The sequence below is a fragment of the Varroa destructor genome, unplaced genomic scaffold (genome assembly GCF_002443255.2).
Source record: "Varroa destructor unplaced genomic scaffold, Vdes_3.0 BEIS01000004.1, whole genome shotgun sequence".
Classification (NCBI taxonomy): Eukaryota; Metazoa; Arthropoda; class Arachnida; order Mesostigmata; family Varroidae; genus Varroa; species Varroa destructor.
The window spans coordinates 46577245-46599566 of NW_019211457.1; the positions used below are offsets into that span (position 1 = coordinate 46577245).

Below are 22322 nucleotides of genomic sequence, written 5' to 3' on the forward strand. Positions count from 1 at the left end.
AACAGGGACAGCGTTTCGACAAATGAGAGATAACAGTTCTACGTAGGTGCTAGTATCAGCATCATGGTGTAAAACTCGAGAAGAGATTGTCTAAACAAATACGTTATTATGACTGTAGCATAGGGGGACTCGGCTAGTGCCGGTGGTGTGTCCGTTCGAGCCTGTACGGTAACCGCGCGGACGTTCCGCCGGGGCGTCTATCGAAAGGCTCGTCGTTATTGCGACATACGTTTCGCTGTTAAGTGGTTGTAAATACCAGCGATGTTGCGTAAGAGAAGCGTACCGTGGAGGGAAGGGTATCTAAATAGAGACGCGTGTTAAACCAACACCATCAGCTCGTTCTACAACGAGATCGACGCCTGCGACGTCTGTTGTCGGAAGCGAATCGAAATGGCGAATTAACGAAGATTATCCGCTTGATACTGCGGCGGGCTGCACGCTATTTAATATAAATGAACGCTATTTAGATTGCCCTCTGGGCAAAGAACAGTTTTGTGATAACTGCGACTGACCGACGATTACTCTGTCGGGCCGAAAATGCAGCTCCTGGATATTGCCCAGTTAGGAATAATGAGAGGATAAAATTGCTTTTGGTGCAAATAACTTTGTTTCGAAGTAGTTCATCGCTGATTTGGACTTCGGCCATGGTCGAAATAGTCTGATTTGACACGCTTGTTATACTGACAATACGCTGACGCCGAAACGGACGCAAGCAAAACTAATAACAAGTTCCCACCAAAATGGTCGAATCTACTGAGATCTATTCCTCAGCGAAGCCGTCCCTCTATGATCCACGGAGTGTTTACGTGGAAAGAACAGTGAGACGGAGGCAAGCTTCAAAACAGGCGTCTGAATCAAAGTAAAAGTTGAGGTTGAACTGAATGCATGCTCAGAGAGTAGGATGAAAGAGCGCTCCTGCCCATATTTTTCTTCTCATCCTCTTCTACCAATCGCTGGTAAATACTGAAAAACGGATTCTACTGTATGCCGTTTCTGTTCTTTCCCAATATCTGTGTTAAACCGACTCCTCCGGTGAACCGCGGTCCGGTGCAAACAGGCATTTACGACGCGAGCCGATTTGCTACTCGAAGCCTCTTCCTCACCGGTTTAGCGACTACGCCATAGATACATTTGTGAATAGCTTATAGAACAATCCCACCTTGTAGCCGTGATCGCGAAGATACCACCGCTGCCATCGTGCTTGTAAAACGATAAATTGTCTCGCAATTAATTTTTAACTCGGTAACATCGGTCGCCGCACGGCTTATCCTACCTCGCAGGCACAAACGTGCCGATGAGATAAAGCATTTTTAAAGAGTACGTTGTCCTCGTCGTTGCTCAGATTAAATTCCTTTTCCTGTTGAAAGGACAGACGCTTGCCTCAACTATGGCCTTTTATAACTATCTGGACCACCATCAGTTCGCATCTCGTTCGAACTTGCAGCTTCTTTACCACAATATGGCGGCAGAAGGGGCTTCTCTTATCAAGTAATGCTTCTGAATCGAACTTTTGAAATTTAAGCGGTGCTCGTATACCTGTCTGCAGAAAAATATAGTTGTATGAATGAATCTTTACAGGCGACCCCGTCACGCAGATATAGTTGTCGTAGTACGTATTGGTACTACGTTGGTATTGAATTGGTTGAAAGCCTGCCCTGTTATATGGTTACGCGTAACCGCATTTACGTCTATATTGTGGACTACCTTCCAGTCGTAGCCATGTTGTGGACCAGTCGGTGTAAACATAGTGTAAAGCAAGTCGAAATAGATTGTTTACCTCTATAGATTGAAGTCTTACCTCGAAATAGATTGAATGCCTTCATGAGGATGATGTTCTCAAGTGCCGTACACAGCCCGTAGCAAAAATAATCGTAATTGCTCTTGCCAATTAACATCGTGCGGGAAAAAGCTGTTGGTCGTTTTAAATTGCCTGCCAAACTTAAATGGCCCCGTACTGAAACTGGAAGAGTAGAAGAATCATAAGGACGAGGCTAGAATTTAGATTTTTCTATAATGAGACCGATACAAAAATCACTGAAACCCCAGGTTGGACACTGAAGGAACCGGCCGAGTTCTTGTATTAGCCAATAGCTGAAGTGACAGACTCCTGATCGAGCAGCACAATTCAACTTATTCGATGTCCTTTTCTGATAAGTTTCTGTTGTGTTGAGTCGTCATTTTCAGAAAGTCTGGCGTATACCATAGAAATGCCTAATTCAGAGCTAGATACTACGATTACTAAGATATAGGACATACTTAACCTATATTGCTTATTAGCTAAACATATTGTGTTCGACTAATTAGCTGATCCGTTTTTACTATTTTTTTTTTGTTAAGAAACGCAAGACTTATCTGTCAGTGGGCAGGCGGTATGCGCCAGCAGACGATTTTGGATATCCAAAATCGTCTAGCGACTCCCTGGACTCACCTGTCAGAACGTTTAGCTGTTTCTAACAAAATTCTAGGCAAAGGATTTGATCTTAAAAGATATGGGCTACAGAATAATATCAAAGGAAAACATGAAACCGTTATATGAGCAGAGTGAAGAACTCATACTGGATCTTATGGTATAGCAACCTCGTCTCGCACGGTGAAGACTGGCCAGACCTCACTATCATAACAGACTTATACTAAACAGACAAATGAGCCATCTGGAGAAAAAGGAAACTTACACCGACAAGATAATTCTCGGGGTGACAAAAAAATAACCAACGATGAAGCTAACCCTCCAGTGGAAAGGATTTGTGAATAAGCGGCATATCGACGCAAGAAGCCAACTGCAGTACGCTGCTGGGGTGTGGAACCCGACTCCCCACCACTCCCCTTCTATCGATGCAGCTGATTCTCAGTCGGCAATCGCCATACAATTGCCAGTATTCTAACTCGGGTAGTTGGCATAAGCCGTTCAATGGCCGCTGCTACTCGCTAGGTAAGCAGTGGTGCATTTGAAAAGAATTTTATGATTTTATTGTTATTGGCTCGTTATTGTTGTATTGACGTTAGAAGCAAGAAGATAGTGCTCTTTCTGTTTACCCCAACCCTCAACTCACAGACAGATACGGACTACGGGCACAAGAACACAACTGAGTTCTGTCGAGTTCTTCAGGATTCTTCAGCCCGATGACATCATCACCATGATACTGTAGCATTATATTTGTAGTGACCAGGATAGCAATGCCGAACACCTCGACCGTGATATTATTGTTGCCAGGTTACAGTTGGTTTGGCTGTTAGGTCGATACCGTCATTGTGGCAGAAGAGGTTGGTTGAGGGGTGCGGACAGGCTGTACGTATTCTATTGCGATTGGCGATGTTCACTTTTTTTTTGCTTCGGGCGACAACTTTGCACGGTGAAGTTATTGTCGGCAGTCTTGTGCTTCGAAGATGTCTCACAGCATACAATGGATACACAGGCTAAGCGTCAAAAAGAGACTTCTTCAAGGAACTTACTCACTTGCTAGAAGGACACTAGAAATGAAAAATAATTTTAGGGGACAAGTTAGGCCATATGATTAGATTTGAAGTTTAGAGAAGATGCGTAGAGAAATGTTAATAGACAGCCTCTAAAAAACTATTTGTCGGTGCCAGGTCAAGTGCGTCGGTGCATAAAAGCGAGTGCGTGGCGGACATGCATTACTGACAGTCCTGTTAAATAGTAAAATCAATTAAAAAAAAGTCTAGATTTAACAGACCCACCGGAAGCTGTAGCTGATACAGGACTAATTGTAGTTAACAATCGGGTATTCAAGGTAGATATTTTTAAAATTGTCATATGGTTACAATGTATATAAGCAACTTCTAAACCATAAAAGTACCTTAGGCACCATGAACGCTTCTAAGTAATAATAAGTAATAATCTAATAATAATAATAGCACGTATGCTTCCTATAAACTAAAGTTTGATTAACGAGCAGAGGATTCTCACTGGCATAGAATTTAACAGAAATCCCTTTGCCACCATTCATAGTCCTAAATGAGGTAAATTATTTCAAATTTACCTGCCAAAGCGAACAATAGTCTCTGGATTTCGCTGTGAATATATTGAATTTTTTGCCCTTTTCACTGATACAAGCAGTTGACTAAAGTCTAAATACTGCCGTTATATCTCAACTGACACTGTTGCTTTACAAGTAGATACACATATCCGGGGCACTGCCGATTCCCCACTTTACGGCCGGCCACCCAAGTCTGCTGCGTTAAATCGAGATTTGCTTGCTTATTGCTCCCGGCCTGAATGGACCGTCCTCGCTAGCTTATGCATTGTGCCGCCTGTTCTGGCATATATTCTGCGGCGGTCGTTTGTTCCATTCCAATTCTTTTGATCACTACCGCCGGGGCGGATATAAGCAAGATCGAGGCACCAGCTACCAAAGGACCGATTGCCGCCCTCTGGAATAACTCAAAAGTAGCCCTTCAGAGCAGGCGTCCATTTGCGGGACCTTTTCTATCCCTTGGCCTATCGGCTGTTGATGGCCTGTCGGCCATCAACAACGTAATCACCTCGAGCTAGCAGAAGTGTCACAAAAAGCAGACATCTATTGACAAAGGTATCAGATACCATCTCCGTATAGCTAACATGGCAAAGCGAGTCGAATATGCCCAGTCCGTCAATGGCACGTTAATGTTTAAGTGCTGGGCTGAGCAAGAAAAGTAGCTATTTTCTTTCCCAAAGATTTTTTAAGAATGTCCTGCGTAGATGATCTTTCGTTCTTGACTACTTCCTGGCAGCCTTCTGCGTAAAATAATCAAGTTAACGGGACGAAAAAAGAAATAAGTTATTGTCTATCAAAGAGTCGGTAACGACGTGTGAAGTGTATGCACAGGTAACGCCTCTAGTAGACTAGGCACGTTAAGCTAGAGTTCACAAAAAAGAGTGTAACAAGCTGCCTAATTTTATATCGCGGAGCATGAAGCGGTAAATTCAAACACCCGATGATCTTGGACCTTGCCTAGATTCACAGTAGTGCGATCGTTTTCTACGAATAAATTTCAAAATATCTACAGGACAAAGACACACGTTGGTTTTCGCCTCTTCACGTAAGCCCTGCGTCGACCGTAGGTTTCTCATATTTAGGCACTGTTAGGAAGCACCTAAATTATTTTGATGTAATGCCTAAATTATAATGAAGTAAAACACGCAAAAGCCTCTGTATTAGAAGCACAGCGCATTACTCCCGCCGCCTTTATAGTTTACTTTATTCAGATAGGAGCTGCTTAAAGTGAGTATGAAATACTGAAGAACTGTATGTGGATATAATAACCCCGCACTCAAAACTACTATGAACATTGTCCATTCATTAGCATTTTCAAACTACGGATATCATCTTTCCTAACCCCGTATAACCCTGTTTATATATATATATATATATATATATATAGCTACGTACAGCACGCAGCTGACTCTGATTTTCCTATCATCTGCCTCCCTAAACGTCGTTGGCCACAGTTGCTACACGTATCCAACTGAAGACTGTAAGAAAGTCTGTTTTAGTCCGCGGGACGCTTCTAGTAACAGATACCTATCAAGTATGGCAAATCAGTGTCGTCCGTCGTTCATCAATCAGACCTCGAACGAGATTAAACCCATGACGGCCAGGAAGCTCATCCTCTCAACTGGATTAAGCAAAGTCTGCCCAAGAAAACGAAGTACGAGTTCGCATCTAAGCAGGTAGACAAAGAAAGCACTTCGATATGTTCGACGATCGAGCGCGTTTCGGATCAAGCCAAAGAACTAATCATCAAAAAGCGTCATGCACTTCGGCCTGTATGAGGTCCCTCGGAGAAGTATGAGTCGACGTTGAAGTAAACCGCAGCTGAGCTGTGCCTGAGTATCAGCTCAGACCGCAAAACCACATGCAGATGTCGGCTATCCAAGAAGAAGTTTTCCCACATGGTCCGGGCTATTAACACTGCACCCACTTGAGGGTAAGATCGTTGAAAATAGGTCCGATTGTCTGAAAACAAACAGCATGATATACCTAGGTTGCATCAGCTCCAGCGCAATTAACATTGCCGGAGTCTCAGCCAGCGAACAATAGCGCCTCTATAAATATTGATATCTCACACAAAATCTCCGATACATCAAAGTATACGACAATACAAATCATGTTACACCAATAACGAGAAATCTTCTTATATATATATATATATATATACATATGCGTCGTAAATAAAACGTCATCTTAGTTATCTTGATCTTCTGCACCTTCTAGTTTGGGAACTATCACAATTAGATGAGGTTGACAATCCGAAAAGTTCAGTACAAAAAACAAATCTAAATCATGTCTACGAGTAGAATTGGCACATTTTTATACGGAGGGCATCGACAGGGTGGTCGTTCCTGGCAGCTGTTGACGGGTATCCTACATTCGATTCTCGGGGGCATCACTGCATGTCTTTCGTATTCGTTAGGTCGAGGTTAGCCTTGGTGGCGGGCTTCAGTTTATCTTCATGTCACTTCATGTTCATTCACTGTGTAATCCGCCCTAATCGAATCGAATTTGAGATTCCTTTATATCGTCGTCGTCGCCGTTGGGTAGCATTTTCCGTTTTAAATTCTTTGTTTCCTTTTCAATCTCTTTTATCCATTTACTGCGAATCTCGTTGCGGAGCGACTCGGCCTGATGTCAGTACGAGGAGAAAATCGAGGCACCAACGCGTACGATGAACCTAAATCAGGTTCTGGAGCGAGTAACTCAACGCATGAAGGATTCACCGAAAGAAGAAAAGTTGTTTAAGAGAACGCCAACAAGCTCAGTTGAAGGTACACCTCTGCCCTCAATCCGCGGTCCACTAATCCTCATTGTTGTTTTGGATCAGATCATGAGATCTTCTGCGTTGCCATTGATCGTCATTTAAGCCACCCACGGTGAAGACCTCAAACACAGTGGCCCATGGAACCTCGCCTGCTTGTATTTCGCTGGTACATTGTTCATCATCGTTACGTAGCATTTCTCCTATGCAGAATACTGGTTGCGAGCGACCGACAGTGCTACGAAACATTTGTCCTCAAAGGAAACAGCGCTCTTGTCTCTAAGGGGAAGAATAGCTTAGTTTAGAGGTGCAAGTTGTACCTTTATGTTGGTAATGACAATTAGTCTCTGATCACTAGATGCTCAACAAAAATAAATAAATCAGCAAGCAGCCGTCCAAAATACAGAATTCTAAAATGAAATGCTTTTTATTATATTATTAAATAAATATTTAATATGATCGAATATTTAAAATGAGTCACTTTTTTTCCGTTTACGGGCAACTTCTTTATAGACCATTCGGTGTTGCGGTTCAGTGCGTCCTAGTAAAATAAACGAGGCTAAATAAATAAACAACTAACTAACTGTATATTTCGGTCTAGTTAAGTTCCTGCTAAGGCATCGCTCAGATTTCTCCGAAATTCACAATATCTGGCTAACTAATTGCCAGAGGTGGCGCTTTACAAAATGCCGCCATCGACGCCTCTCAAAGCAGATAATAAACTCGCTCGTGAGGCCAACTAAACTCGAAACAGTAACAAGCAAATCTCCTCATTGCCTCCTCACGCCAACCTTTCTTCCGCCCCGGAGGGCTAAAAGCTTGTTTCTAAACTAGCTTCGCTGAGTTGAGCCTGAGAAATGAGCGACTGCGTTTTTTGGAGTGAACTAAGATCAGGTTGTAAACTAAGGATTAACTTCATTTGACGAAGTTGGTCCTTGCTTGATTTTCTCTAGCGAAACAAAGGACGATTGCGACGTGAGGCGCTGTATCTGAAATGAGCAAGGGGAGTGCTTCTACCGGCTACCGGAACGGAGCACCAACACTTCACGGCGGTGAGGTCCTGCACTCCAAATGGACAGCCATGTTAATTAAGTCAATATAGTACACATCTTCTATAAGGGGAGCAAACAGTCTGCACTGGGTCGGTCTATTATTTTGAATGGCTGCAAGCGAACTTATTGCCAGAGCTGCACAACACAAGAAACGTGTAGAATTTCCCACATCTCCGAGTGTTCATGTACTTGGACCCATAAATTTACCTATATGGACTACTGCTGTTTATGAAACGTTTGCAGCGTATCTTAAAAATCTTAGCGCACAGAGTATGAATTTCTAGGAACATTACTTCATCTACGAATGATTGAGAAGACTTCGAGATGACTTCGAAGGGCATTCAAGCTAGAATTATTGAATTCACTAGCGGAGCCTGTCTCTAAACCATTTTAACTAACGAAAAAAAAAGTGAGGTTCAAATGAATCACGACCCATCTAACGTGCAATAGACCGAACTCAACCTTCAATTTTCAACGAAGCAAATTTGTTGAGGCCAAGAAAGAATGACTAGCTTCATAAAACGATAAAAAAAAAAACATGGGCCAGACTGTATATATGGCCCAGTCGACTGAATAACGAATACATATACGAACCGCAGGCAAATTGTAAGTAGTAGTAGTAGTAGTCGTCGTCATCGTCGTCACGGTGATAGAACGTACCGAGGTTATAGTAAGGATCAATGTCTCCGATGCTTAGACAAATCAATCTGATCCAATCGGTGTCGAAAGACAGCCATCGAAGACTCGTCATTTTGATACTACCCTGTTCGATTTGCGCTTTTGAAAGTACACTGGTGTCGTTTGGTACGTGGAAAGAAATCAGCGAAATGCCACACATGTAGGTACGAGTCTCGGCTATTCTATGATAGAGCACCGGCACCTTCTTTCTTGATCGATTTACTTTCTAATAGTTCATGCTTAATTCTACGGTACAGAGAGCGACAGCTTCGAGCTCTGCATGATTTAGTCACTGGACAATCCGACAAACTCTGAAATCAAGTTTAAAAAGATATCTCCGATATCACACGCAGACGCCACCAAAACTACCGGCTTTAATTGATAAGATCGATTCGTTTACCATGTAACGCAGGTGTATGGGCGCTAGGACCGGTCTATTTACAACACTACTATTGCAGAATACCTTCACATACGGTCTCTCGCTATAGTTACGTAGATATCTATGTGACGAGCTTCTGTAGAGGGGAGGATGAGAAGCGAAATTAAAAACAACGTTCAGAAACGTTATCAATGGTCTTCCTCTCTCGGAGAAATACCCACAGTTGTTTGCATGTTTCAGAGTTTACTTACGTGACGCGCTAACGACGAGAGTATCTTCCGAAGGCTTTGGTTATTTTACTGTTTCCCTAAATCGTTGAACCATCATCCTTACATGATCATATGGGGTTGATTAATGTACGAAATGGATGCATAACTATCGAAAGCCCGAACCAGCAAGGACCAATTGACCTAATATCGCTTGCGCAGTCGGTCCATTTATTTCAACCCGGCTTAAGCTGGAGAACTTCACTATATGCGCAAGTATAAATCAGTCAATTTTTCTAGCTCTGCAGCATCTATAGTATGCTTCAAAGCACTAGACGTGCGTGTTCGATGCCGGTTCGCCCCTTTGTGTCTCGGAAAAGGTGTATTGCTCAAGTAGGTGTGTACTTTCATGACAGTACAATCTTCAGCCCTTTTAAACGTTAGATGAGCTCACTGGAATAGCTTGCATTTGGTGATGCCAACCCAGCGGGTCATTGCAAATACACCTGCGGCTGATGCAGTAGTGTGGTCCTCTTCTGCTTTTGCATCCCTGATCTCAGAAGCGTCCCTTTCTCTACCTCTTCCCTTCCCCCAACATATCACCACGCACCTCGGTCACTGTAACTCGGCTTAAAGCATGTGCTGTACATGAGGCATTGTTGAGACTTCTACACACGAATGAATTACCGACTAGTACGTATGATGTGGGTCGTGGAGTTCACTCGGTCTCGCTAGGTGAAACACTTAAGCTTTGCGCAGTCCACGTGCCCTGAACATACCCATTATAGCTATTATTGTATAATGACTCCTGTTTTTCTACATGTATTTGTCTGCAACGAAGAGGTTTCTTGACGTACTTTTATGTAACGTATCCGTCGTCGGTATAATCTTTACCATATGTTCTTGTATTATTTTGGATAGACTCCGGTTATCATCAACTATAACATAGACGCGGGAGGCAAAATGGGTGCGACCAGGGCTCTTAGGTAATTAAAATAAGACGATAAAATCTCCGAAAGACCGTAGAGTTTTTTTTATTGAAGCTGACACAACCTTGTAAACAAGCCGAATTCCGTAATAACGAGGGTGCCTCCAATAATAAGTAAGCGCTTAAATAATGCCATATTTGAAAGTAGAAATAAAGCGGGGAAATAACCACAAGTGTTTTAAAATCGTCACAAACTTTGCCTCTGATCTTCACAGCTGTTCAAAATTTTCGTCAAATTTAGGCATTATTTGAGGCCCGCTCCTTCAATTTGCCTTTTAGGTACAAGTACTATCCGACTGCATCCAAAACAAAAAAGATCTGTGGCGGTATTTACTTCTATGAAATCATCCTAACGATTAGTTTCTTAATTTTTTTTTCTTAATTAATTTCTTGCATTTCGGCCTAACATAGGAGAACGATACGAGAAAAACCCGAAAGATAAATCGTCGTGAGTGTTTACCTTGCTTTGTTCATACAAAACGAACAGTAATGTTTTTGTCGTTCGCACGCCTGAAAGCTTATACGGCAACTGGGATAAAGATTAAAGATGTCTTAGACATTTGTTGTCCTATATCGGCCTCACTACCAAGAGAACGCCATTATTGTTAGTGATTTTAGCGGCCGATGTGCAGTAATACGACTAATGAACGCGCCCCTTGCCCTGAAACAGACGGTATACAGACGAGTACTTATGAAAGTAACCAGTTTCACTGATAGTTGCAGTCTCATCAGATGCGGATACGCGACGTCATTGGAGCGCCTCCCGGTGGCTTGCGGGGTCACAAGCGTGTGGCAAACATATATGGTATATAGTCAGAGACTTGGTAGGACAAGTAGACCGTGAATAATGAATCACAACTAGAAACAGGTAACTATTATGCTATATTTTGGCAAATCGTATATCGTGGTCTAGATTCGATCCAGGCGTAGACAGGAATACTGAGAGCCAGCCATTTGTCTGATAAGACGCCTAACGACGATACCGGGCGTGAAAGCTGAAGGCTTACCGCGTAAAGCGATTTATTTGTACTATCAAATGACAAAATCTAAAGCGTCCCCGATCCATATAAGATACGTGAATGGTATGACAACTTTACTAGAGCGCGATACTCGTTTCAAACATGTGATATCAATGGTTCTGCCGGTGGATAGAGCAAAAAACAGAAAGGTATAACTCTAACCTTTGTTTTTGCTCACGATAGCAGTCTTGGATAATTTGGAATATCGGAAGCTCTTGATACGAGTTGGTCGCGTTAATTTTGTCCCCCAAGACACTTGCGTCCAGTTCAATTAAAGGGGGCATTTGCGAGCTGTGCACTATTTCGAAAACCACAACACTAATTATAACATTAGGATAACGATAATAAACATGAAAGAACTAAATGTTCGGCTTGGACACCAGCCAACGCACGTTCGGCGTGCAACCGATCTTATCATGAACCTGCGATCCCAAACAGTTTGTCCATTGGTATGAAGCTTGCTAGCGGTGGGATAGGCCGCCGGATACCCAGAACGTTAATCGACCAAAATAACTACCGTAACTTTTTTGTTCATCTAGTGTTTAAACGAGCTGAAAAACGTACGCTTTACACGCAAAATTCGTTCTCCCCAAACGTAACGCTCCCCCAATACCGATAGCAGCTGTACAAATTGCACTTGTTAGACACGTACATCCCTAACAGATTGCAGGAAGCGGGTTTTGTTAAATTCCCTTTTTGTTGCTATCGCTTTAACTGTGATACACGAGTGTCATGCGTGAGAGATCAAACGAATGGGGCGACCCAGTCGATACGTCCTGGTTGAACTGGCTAATCGTTGTCCTACGCACAAAATTAATTTTTTTCCTTACCGCCTGCCTGGCTGGCTGCAGCTACAAAAGGAGCGGCCTGCAAGGTCACTGGGTGATTCCCGCAAACAGATATTTACGCGTCTATTTTACGCTTGCTGCTAATTACCTAAAACCGACATAGATCTATTTTGTATGGTCTATGGGTCACGTATATCTTGAGAATGCGAAAATGTGGAGAAGAGACATTGTTACAGTATGTTTGATGGTGTTTGTGAAATCTCGCTGATACCTATTTCAAGTCGAAAAATTACGATCAGCCATCAGTGTTGATGGTTCTATTAAAATGATAACAAAATCCAACACTCTACCGATCTACAAAAACAAATCAGCTCAACTTCAACTTGTTTATACAGTCTGTCAATTTTGCGCATCAGACATATAATGAGCCACACTCAAGCCTTCAGCAAGTCTTCAATAGCCTGAACAGGCTAAACAATGTCGAACATAGAAAATATCGGCGAATCCCAACCGGAATCCGATCCGCTCCTCTACAAAACTATAGTATCCAATCGCGGTAACAGTTTAGATTGTTACTCTTATGTAATCCTTATCAGGCCCATAGTTATTCCGATATCGACAATGATAACGACGAAAGACAAGAATATATTCTATTAGACTGATCTGACGGCTGATCGGACTCGGGGTACCCGGCAGCCCTTTTTCTGTCCACTGTAACGCCAGTGAACTTCACACTTTTCCATGAAGCAATATTAGTCATTTGTCAGCACGTTCAAAGTATACTGCGTACCTTGCTTGCGACTTGGGCCTGTTGAACGTTGTCACATCTACTGTTAATAAAGTAAAGGTACAAAGTACGACAAGGTTTCATTATTTAGTTAATTAACGGGAGATCCGTCTACCCTGCACAGGTATCAGTGGCTATATGTAAATACAAGCTACAATTGAAAGTTTTCGCGGCACATTTTTGTGTAGATTATAACGTTCATTGGTAGCCAGGCCCCGTGCAGAGTGAACCTGGTCAGACAAAGCAAGACTATTACTTACGGTTTTTTTGCCAATTTTATGGTTGCATTTATAATTCACTATCTTCAATGTGTGTTCGGTTGCATTCGGATAGTATTATAACAGTAACGTACTTTTATCTTTCAGCCAGGCCCAGCTAGCTTAACTAGAGCCCAACGGAAATGGAAATAATACTGCCCCTTTCAAACACCTTCGTGTTTTGTTAGCCGCTCAACAGTGAATTCAATGGTTTACTTGGGTTCCGTTACACTGAAATATATACGCAATACATCACATTCGGCTCGCTACCTTCCTATGAGGCCGTCTTCGCTTAGGGCATTGAGCCCGAAAATGCGGAGAACCCGTTATACTAGCACAAGTTAATATGCAAATTAACTGTAGTTATAATTATAGGGAAGGGATGTGAGTTTGTTTGAGCGTAAGTTGCAACGGCGCAGGCTTGAAGTACGATAGATACCGCGAGCGAGAGACAACGACAAGTCGAACAGAGCTTAGCTTGAAGCTTGAGATGAAGCTATCACAATGCCTCGGACCTTGTCCGAGAGCATAATTCGATAGTATTAATACATAAGGTGCCCAATCCCAAGCAAACTGAGTGTGGCTCATCCCTGATCTTTGGTTCCCACCTCACATGTGTCCCAAGTCTTCATAGGCAGACACGTTACCAGTGAAAAGCCTCGGGGGATTTTCTCTTGTGGCAGCATTTGTGTGATTTTTGTTACCACCAATGCTCGTAAGTTTTTATATGGTAAGAGAGAAGGCAGGTTTTTTTAATAACAGCCAGAATAGCGGCCGGTGGCGTGTGCACAGAAAAATAAACATCTTTTTGGCATTCTATGAAATCCGATTCAACGGACCGGAAGTTGCATTAGGGATTTAGAGACAGGTTTGCTACTTTCTTCAGTGTCATGCCTGCACAACGAGCATGTCCATCATCTGGGCTACGCTCTCGTAGAACGCCCGTACTATATCTATATTCAAGTAGTTTCTATATATTTAGTGGTATCTATATCGCCACAAAGTCCGGTGACGTATATTCGTACATGATACGCCTTATGTGGTGCCTTTATGGCCTTCATTCCTGTAGGCACTGTAATGCTTGTTTGTTTGTGTGCGACTGCTGTTTTCGGTGTTGTAGTCGTGTTACGGCTACGAATCGTAGCAGAAATCCTTTTGTAGTATAGCAGCGGTAGTCGATGTTGTTGCCGGCAGGAAAAGAGAGATCGTGAACCTTTTTCGGCTTCTCCCCGGTTGCACACTTCAGCGCCATCGCTCACAACGAGCTGCGAGCTAACTCTTCCGACGGCAGTCCGCTCGGAGTTCCGTAGCTCTCAGACAGTCGACGAGCGCCGGCCGTCTTCAACCGCGGTGCTCGGGCTACTCCGCGTGAGGTTCCCGGCGGCGGGAAGAAGTAGCTCTCTTCTTCTAACTGTGCCTCGACCACCGCCGCGGCCGCCGGTTCCGCTGCCAGCCGGGAGCTTATTATGTAGTGTGCTCGTGGGTGGCTTGCGCTTTCTAGTGCGTCGGTGCAGTTGGTCCGCTCGATGGGTCCAGTAGTCAGGCACGTCGGCGGCGGCGCCTGTGCTCCGTCTCGGCGCTCTCTGAGTGGCTCCGGAGCAGCGGAGTCTCCTCCCTCCGAGAGCCTGCCCTTTCCCTCGACTCGCACTGCTGTACTCACTCACTTGGAACTCCGCTGGCGCCGCCGTGACTGCATCTAGAGACTGGAGGCCGCTGCTGCTGCCGCGGTGAGCGCTGCCGAACCGGCGCCCACAGCGGCGGTAGCTGGCGGCCGCTACTGCTGGCTACAGCCGCGCCGAGCTGCGCAGGCTCGGGGTCCGGACTCCCGGGCTCTCTCAGTTAATTATCTGACGATACACAGTGCGTTCGCTAGCTCCTGCCACGACCACTGCAAGCAGCAGCAGCAGCAGCAGCTGCAGCAGCAGCCAGTAGCCAGAAGTCGCGCTGCAGCACTCCGGCCTGTATCGACTCTGTCATAGACATACGACTGTCTCTGTTCTATGCGCCAGCAGTAGTACTCTACGGACACGTTCAGATCTGAAGTCCGACTCGAACTATCAACCCACCACGAGGCAAAGGAGTAACGCAAAAGTAACACCGCCGCTGAGGCTACTTCAGTTATTAGTTGAAGTACGAGTTCGAGATCAGTTGCACTCCGAAGTCCACTGGTTTCTTTGTGAGGTGCAGTTGATTTGGCTGCTTCGGCACTGAGCTCATTTGGATAGAGCTAGTTCTTTTCAACTGCAAGGAAGTTGTTTCTATCCACAAGTTGGACCGCTTCAAATGGACTTAGTACGTGCTACTACTAACTTAGTCTATCATAGCGAACATTAGCGTGTACGATCAGATTCATTAAGTTCTACTGCTTGTTAGTTAATATTCTGGTGTAGAGTATATAGGCACAGTAGCCTTGTAAGCTATTTGACGCGCATCTGTATAGCGAAAGCATTGTTTTAATTTACTCACACTCTAACAGTGAGGTCGAATCGGCTCTTAATAAGCATTTGTACAAAAGATCGTTTCTGCGACAAGCGAAACTCTTCTAGATGCTGTGTGTTCTCCAATGAACTTTTCCGCCCACTTCTTTGATCGATAGTGCATTATTGGTACACGCGCGGTCCACCGTGTGATAATAGCAGCTCGAACAATTCGCAAGCGGACCGGGTCGAAGCGTTTGCTTCGACGTCTTCACGATAAAAACTTCACGATAACATGTTCCAGAAGTCGTACAACAGAACGCCACTGTGCAATTGACTGTATTGTGTCTAATAAGACGGACCCGTTCTATCAGTCACAGAAAGCACGCGCTGCGAATTTGTGAACGTGTTTAAGTGTGATCATCGCTACGTGTATGTGTTTCAGTGATCTTCTGTATTCAAGCGTAACTTAGATACGTACTACTTTCCCCTCAGGCAACCCTTGGCCACAACACGGCGTTCGCAACGATGAGCATAGCTGTAAGTATTCATAGTAAAGTTTCAGCCAAAATATATCTGTGGCACCGTGATGCAATGCTGGATACGTCTCCGTACGAATAATATAATGCAAGCGGGTAACGCTCTATTATAATGCTCCCTGAATAGGATCCACCCGACAACAGCTACAAACGCCTTTGTTCAGGCATACGGGAACTAAAATGTGCGTTCGCGACCCCCGAATCAATGTTAGTAGGGAATCGATCCGCATTGAGCGGGTTCGATAGGCCGCAAGCTCTAGCTTCAGAACGTCCTTGCAGGCGAAAACGCCTCCTATATGCCCGGCCCCGGGCCAGCTCTGAATCCCGCCTATTTTCCCATGAATGCACCTACCCGCTCGTCAGCGCTTCGTAAGGGGTAACAGAGCCTGTGAACACACAGTTACAGAAGGTAGACGTCATTTTGCCTGATCAAGCCAAATCGACTAATCAATCATTTAATTTCATTCCGGCGACTGTTAGGTGTGCTTTGTGAGCAACAGTGTCTCAGGCCGCGTCATCAGTCTGGCTTTCCCCGATATTGATTGACAGGCAGGAGTAGGGCCCGACAAGGGGCATTTAGTATAAGCTAAGTTTCAGTTCCTCTTACCTAAGGTAAATCGGGGACGGGGCAGGAGGAATTGAAAGTCGGCCGATTTTTAATGCGCACAAGTGCTCGCGATCAAAGCTCTCTATCCAGCAGCTACTGTGTGCATCCATAATTGATCATGCTAGAGTCTGCTCTATAGATAAGATGTACGTAAACTCCTGCCGTGATCCCGTATATGCGGCAAATTATACCCCGCCATGAACTGCTACTAACAGAGAATATGCTACTGGTTGGTGAGAAATGCAGTGAATCATAGGGCCTACAGTGATCCGTTTCTGTCCCTTGTCAGCGTTTGTAACAGTTAGCTAGTTATGGCTCTAGTTTTAGCTGTCCATTAAAAAGGTGCGTATTGGAGTTTTTTTTTTTTTTTTTTTGCCGCATCCATTATCTTTCGTAGTAGAATAGAATGCGAATGTTCAAGCCAAACAGACCCAATATTTGGGGAGGGAGTGAGCATTTGAACGGGTTTCACAGTGGCACTCCCTTTGATTATTTCCCACCGATATCGTTTTTATTTCGTCGTCGCTATAACATTTTTATATGCCTCCCGTTGATGTGCTTCTGTGCTTTTCTGTAGATCGCTTCGTACTTCTGTGCTTTTCGTAGCGCCACTTGAGACAATCAATTGCGAATCCTATGAGAAGTGCGTAACTGCACTATGACGCGCGACCCCAGAAAAAGACACCCGTAGAGGCGATACGGATAGCGACACACGGCTGGTGGTTCCCATTAAAACCTATAGAGAATTACGTCGAGCTAAAGATTGGCTTTATGACCGTGTTACTTTTCGTATGGCGTCATAATTTCTCAAAGCGACGTTTTCTCTCTCGACAGATTAGTTTTCTATCAGCACAGAGGGTCTGTTATGGCATTGAGATGCGAGATTGTGCCTTGTTCGAATGCTCATTGATACGTTTGAAATACTATTAATAACCGACTTTTTGTTAGAGAAAAAATAGTTATCTTCTTTTCATCGAAAAAGTTATCATTCAAGCAATACTCCTCATTAAAGACTACGAGAAGCTGCGTGTGATAATTTTTTACCAGAGAACAAACCATGTCCTCCTCCTCGAAGGTAACTGACCATATCCAAGTTGACAGTCGTGCTCACAAGTACAGTCTACACATACAATTCTAGTATATAACTTAGCCAATGCAAAATCTCTTAACTCGTGTTACCCGTTTAATAGGTAAGATTATCATCGCGTTACGCTCTATGGAGCTGCCGCTCGCTCAATACCAAGACATGTTTCTGCAAGTTCGTATTGCTCGACGCTAGCGTCTTTCTCTGCGCTCGGTTTCGGGTCGATAATGCTTGCAAGCAATTTAGATAACTTCACGCAGAAAAGCCTTTTCATTTGCTCGTCGAGTCAATTAGCTGGCTTACGGCTAGCCGCTAGCCGTCTGTTGGTGGGGAGATTTGTATGACGGTGTGCTTTTTACGAGACGTGCCGAATCGGCCAGATGATCGTTTCCGCCAGGTAACTGCTTGAGCTTGTATCAGTAATAACAGTACAATAAGGCAGTGATTCTTTTTCATACTCTAGAGCGTTTTGGTTTCTTCCATTGTCTATTCTGGTGATGCTATTCAGCGTAGCGAGAACGAAATCGTACCTTCAAGTGTCCTCTCGAACCAGATACATAAAGGGTAACAAACAATGATGATGAACAGGGGCTCTGAAAAGGACAACGCTAACCTTAAGCATACACTAGAATATTGTATTTTCATCGTAGTTCTATATGCTGCTAGTTAAACCTTAGAGTTCAAATGATTAGAATGGGTTTTGATGTGAATCCCAGCGTGCAGAGGGCCTTTGCCTTTGATGCACCCATCATATCCGGACGACCTTCCTGTCTGGCCTTAAAGGTACTATCATGACCCTGCTATAGCGAGCTACTTAGAATTTGCTGAATAAATATAACTAATCTAATTAACTGGTTCGTTTTCGGTAGCTGGACGGTACGTTCATTCGAAGGTGCACATACAGTAGATAAAATAGTATGAGATTAACACCCCACCAACAATAACAAGGTCGACAATAGCCATTAGTCAGCCCGTAAGGCCATCAACGAGAAGCAAAAAAACCCTATACTAACTGAGATACGCACATATATATATATATATGTGCGTATTACTGTGAGAGGAATGAGTTCTAGTCACCGAGCAAGTCCACATTGTATTTCTCAGAAGAACGTACTTTAACAAGCAATTGAATGAACGACGAACGACCCACCTTTAGGTTCCTCTGTCTTCAAACCTGCACCTGCATACTGTCAGAGTTGGGAGTTCAAATACCGTTTGTTCACAGTAGAATAAAACAGAATGTATTGAGATTAGTAATAATAATTTTTGGCTATATACGAAACCACCAGTAACCTCGCACCATTTAGAATCTATTGAAGTCTGCTAATTAGTAGCCAACCTTTTGTTTTTTAATTATCTGTCTTGCTATTATATTAGTGGCACTCATGGTGGAGTGTCTGCCTCATTAGCGTTACAACAATCGCTAGAATGTAGGTGATAACAATCTTTCCGCTCTAAGTAGCTCGCTATGTAAGAAGCCCGCAGAGCTAAGATCTCGATTGGTTATCTCTGGAGGAACAAGCCCCGTGACAATATCGCGTCTCGATACTTAAAAACAAATCTATCGCTGGTAGGTGATCCAAACAGGATCGTTGTAGCAGTTATTCAGTCGGTGGGGTCATCAATAGCACCTTCTTCCCCCAAAAAATGTTCACTCTCTAAAGTGCACACCATGAGCTTCTAACTGGCCTACCTGGTCTCGTCTACGAGCACTCGTTGTTGGAAAATCAGGAGTCGACAAAGGAGGGGTCAAACGGAAGGCCAAACAGGAGGGGAGGGGACAACTAGAGGTTACTTCGCCCTAGAAACGCAAACGAACACCAGATGATAATACTGTCTATCACTGACGACAGCAGACGCCCAATAATAGCGTCGAACTTCCTCGAACGCAATTCAGTTAGTACAACAACAACAACAACAACAACAATACCGACGACAACAAACCAGGCGAGCACATCGGCACATCTCCATTTTCTTCCGTCCGGTCGTTTCATCTCTATCTAGTAGTGTTTTCTCTCTTGCTCCATGGCACTCTTTAGAACACCAACTCCTTCCAGATCTGTTTGAGGTGTCTTACTGCAGAAAGGTCCAAATAGGCAGCGGCTCTCCTATATCATTTACAACAACCCCCTGGAGTTAGTGAAACCCGGACAGTTCGTCCTGCTCGGGCTGGGCCTACTCATTAGTCAGCGCTTTTGTTTTCGGGGAAAGCACGATGAGCATGGACGCGCTCAGCACGTATCGTTTAAATACAGATAGGCCATTGAGGCTGACTTAAACGGTGGCATTCGACAAACCCGCAATTCAAAGAAATACAACAGGAGAAGAAAAACATTAAACACAGAACGAATTGTAGTTGTTAACACTGGTTGGCGTATCGGTGTGCAGTTCTATATCAAGGGGCAGGGGGTATCCACAGTCCAATACATATATATACATTTCGAACGGACCGAGCCTGACGCACTCGCTACGATGGGATGGGGGCGGCTGTGGTACGCAGTAGTACATGGATACTCAAAGATACTCTCACTGTACAATTGAGATAGCCAGACATTCGTGGTCTTCTGCCCCCTTGAGGGGAACGATTTACCCTAAAGTGCCAACCTAACATGCAAATAGTTGATAGAATCTTTAGCCGAATTAGCTATTTAGAGATGATCTTGACTCTAGAAGGGACCGAAGTCACTTAAAAAGAAGCGACTTCGTAGACGATTGTGCCAATCACTGAACATCTAACTCATTTAGTCTAAAAGCCCAGGCTTTTAACTGTCTGAAAGCGCTATCACTCAAAGGCAAAGTGTGGGCTTGACACTGGCTGATATTCCCATGATATCCGGAAAGTTAAGTGGTAAATCAGATTCCCTTTACAACAACTGATCAGCTCTATGCAATGCACAAGTATTTCCGGCGGCGTTAGACAAGTTGTTGTAAAGAACTAGACCGATGCATTACATAGGAATCGTTTGCTCGTACTAAGTGCGGATTGTGTGGCTGCTTACGTTGATCTGAGCAGGCGGTATTTCCAACAGGTTTTAAACAGGGCATTTTTTAAATTGTTATTTGCAAACGTCCAAAGTACATTTTTACCCCTTCGCCTAACCAGCCCAGCGTTTTTTTTTGCCATATTTGAATTGGCATATTAAAGCCAACCATGCGCACTCACACAGCCAATACATTATATATATAGTTATAGCCGACGCCGATTAGCTTTCCGCATCTGTTTTCATCAAGTTACCACACAATACGGAATAGATGCGCTTCTCGAAGGTAAGTCATTTCTCATACAAGTTTGTAGCATTCCCCTGACCATGGGAAGTTACCCACGAAGCAGCTGATCCCGCAGTCGCAGGTCCCCATCACTTTCGAAGCTTTTCGCCAACCCCGAGTTACTCCTGTCGGAACGGGTGTTACTCACCGCGGCCACGGATCTCTCCATAGAGCTTTCAGCCAAAGCTCGATTGAAAGTGCTGACAACCAACCTCCTCTCCTTTATCCCCGACAAGTGGCGAGCCCGTTGGCGGGGGTAGTCATTGCCGGTTCAGCTGCGCGCTTCGCAACTACGAATAGCTCGCAGCTTCATTTCCAACTGGCGGCATTCACTGGCCACTTAACTCTAAATGTAAACACTATTGCAATAGCGAACGATGACGGCAATCATAATAACAACAGCAGCAGCAACAGCAGCAGCAGCTGCCGTTACACATACGAACGCCGGATTGAGTTGGGCTGGCGGTGCAGTGTGGGTCATAGGCGATGCGACGATGGAGGGATTTGACTTCGCCGTTCAGCTTCATTCTAAACCCAAATTCGATTAGAGCTCGAATGCAGTCTGTGCAATATATGTATGCGTGGAGAGGTGGGCTATAACGTTGCCAATATGGCGTTTATATTATAGCACTAATTAATGCTGATAGTGTCTATCGCGCACATATCAGGGTGAAGTAATGATGCTGCCAAATCTTCAACCCGATGGTGTGATGTTGATAGATTAATTCGTAAAATTTTGTATATGTAACATTTACATATATTGCTTTTCACCTTTTGTGTCTCTATAGAATTGGAAAATGCTAGCTGGTGATATCGGTCGAAGATTGAGGAACTGCTTAGGTTTATAGCAACTCATCTTCACGATTCAAATGAGCACTGCTTGCGTAACGGGCAGATAATCGATTCCTTATCAGACAGCGGACTCCTCCATAGGTTTTAGCACATATTATGCACCTGGCATAAGCAGTCAAATTCGTTAGAGATAGAGTAGGACCACACCCTGATGCCGGCGTTGATACCCTGGTGGCCGTTACCGGAGGGAAGTCTTCAAGAACTTTTTAACATTTTGACCAAAGTTTGTTGACTTACGTCGAGCAGGCGTATTTAGGCAGCACGAACCAAACCGCTCACAGCCTACAGAGAGTTAGAAGATTTTACAATTTCCCCTTCGAACCCATGCTTCTTTGCATCGCCTTGTTACACCGTCAAGTAATCAAACGATTCTACAACGACGCAGTCAACCTTGTTGGGTGCTGTCTGTAGTAAAAAGCGGTTCTCGACCACACGTCTGCTTTTCCATAGCCATCTTTACCTAAATACGCTGCCATTGGCTCGTCAAAAAGCCAACAGAAGCAGTCAAAGCCCGTTGTACCGACTAGATTCATCGGATTTGGGCCGTCTTCGGCCAATAAAGCGATGAATCGTTTTCAGCTTGCCTCGTCAAGAGTCTTCTTTCTTAGCGCTTTCCTTGTAGGCTGTGGCACGGTCGAGTGCGCGAACC

General features: G+C 44.1%; 1 protein-coding gene across 8 annotated transcripts in view; it reads left to right on the forward strand.

Moving 5' to 3' along the window:
• Window positions 1-22322, forward strand: part of LOC111249989 (E3 ubiquitin-protein ligase RNF220-like) — an 81622-nt gene that overhangs the window by 38960 nt on the left and 20340 nt on the right. Inside the window, exon 2 of one of the 8 annotated variants that reach the window (XM_086987824.1) lies at window positions 10774-10861. The exons of 6 other annotated variants lie outside the window; for them this stretch is intronic. In XM_086987824.1, coding sequence (XP_086843950.1) covers window positions 10774-10861 — 88 coding nt within the window. Of the gene's footprint in view, window positions 1-10773; window positions 10862-14671; window positions 15865-22322 lie in introns of those variants that run through there. One more of the 8 variants, XM_022804533.2, reaches the window with a different exon arrangement.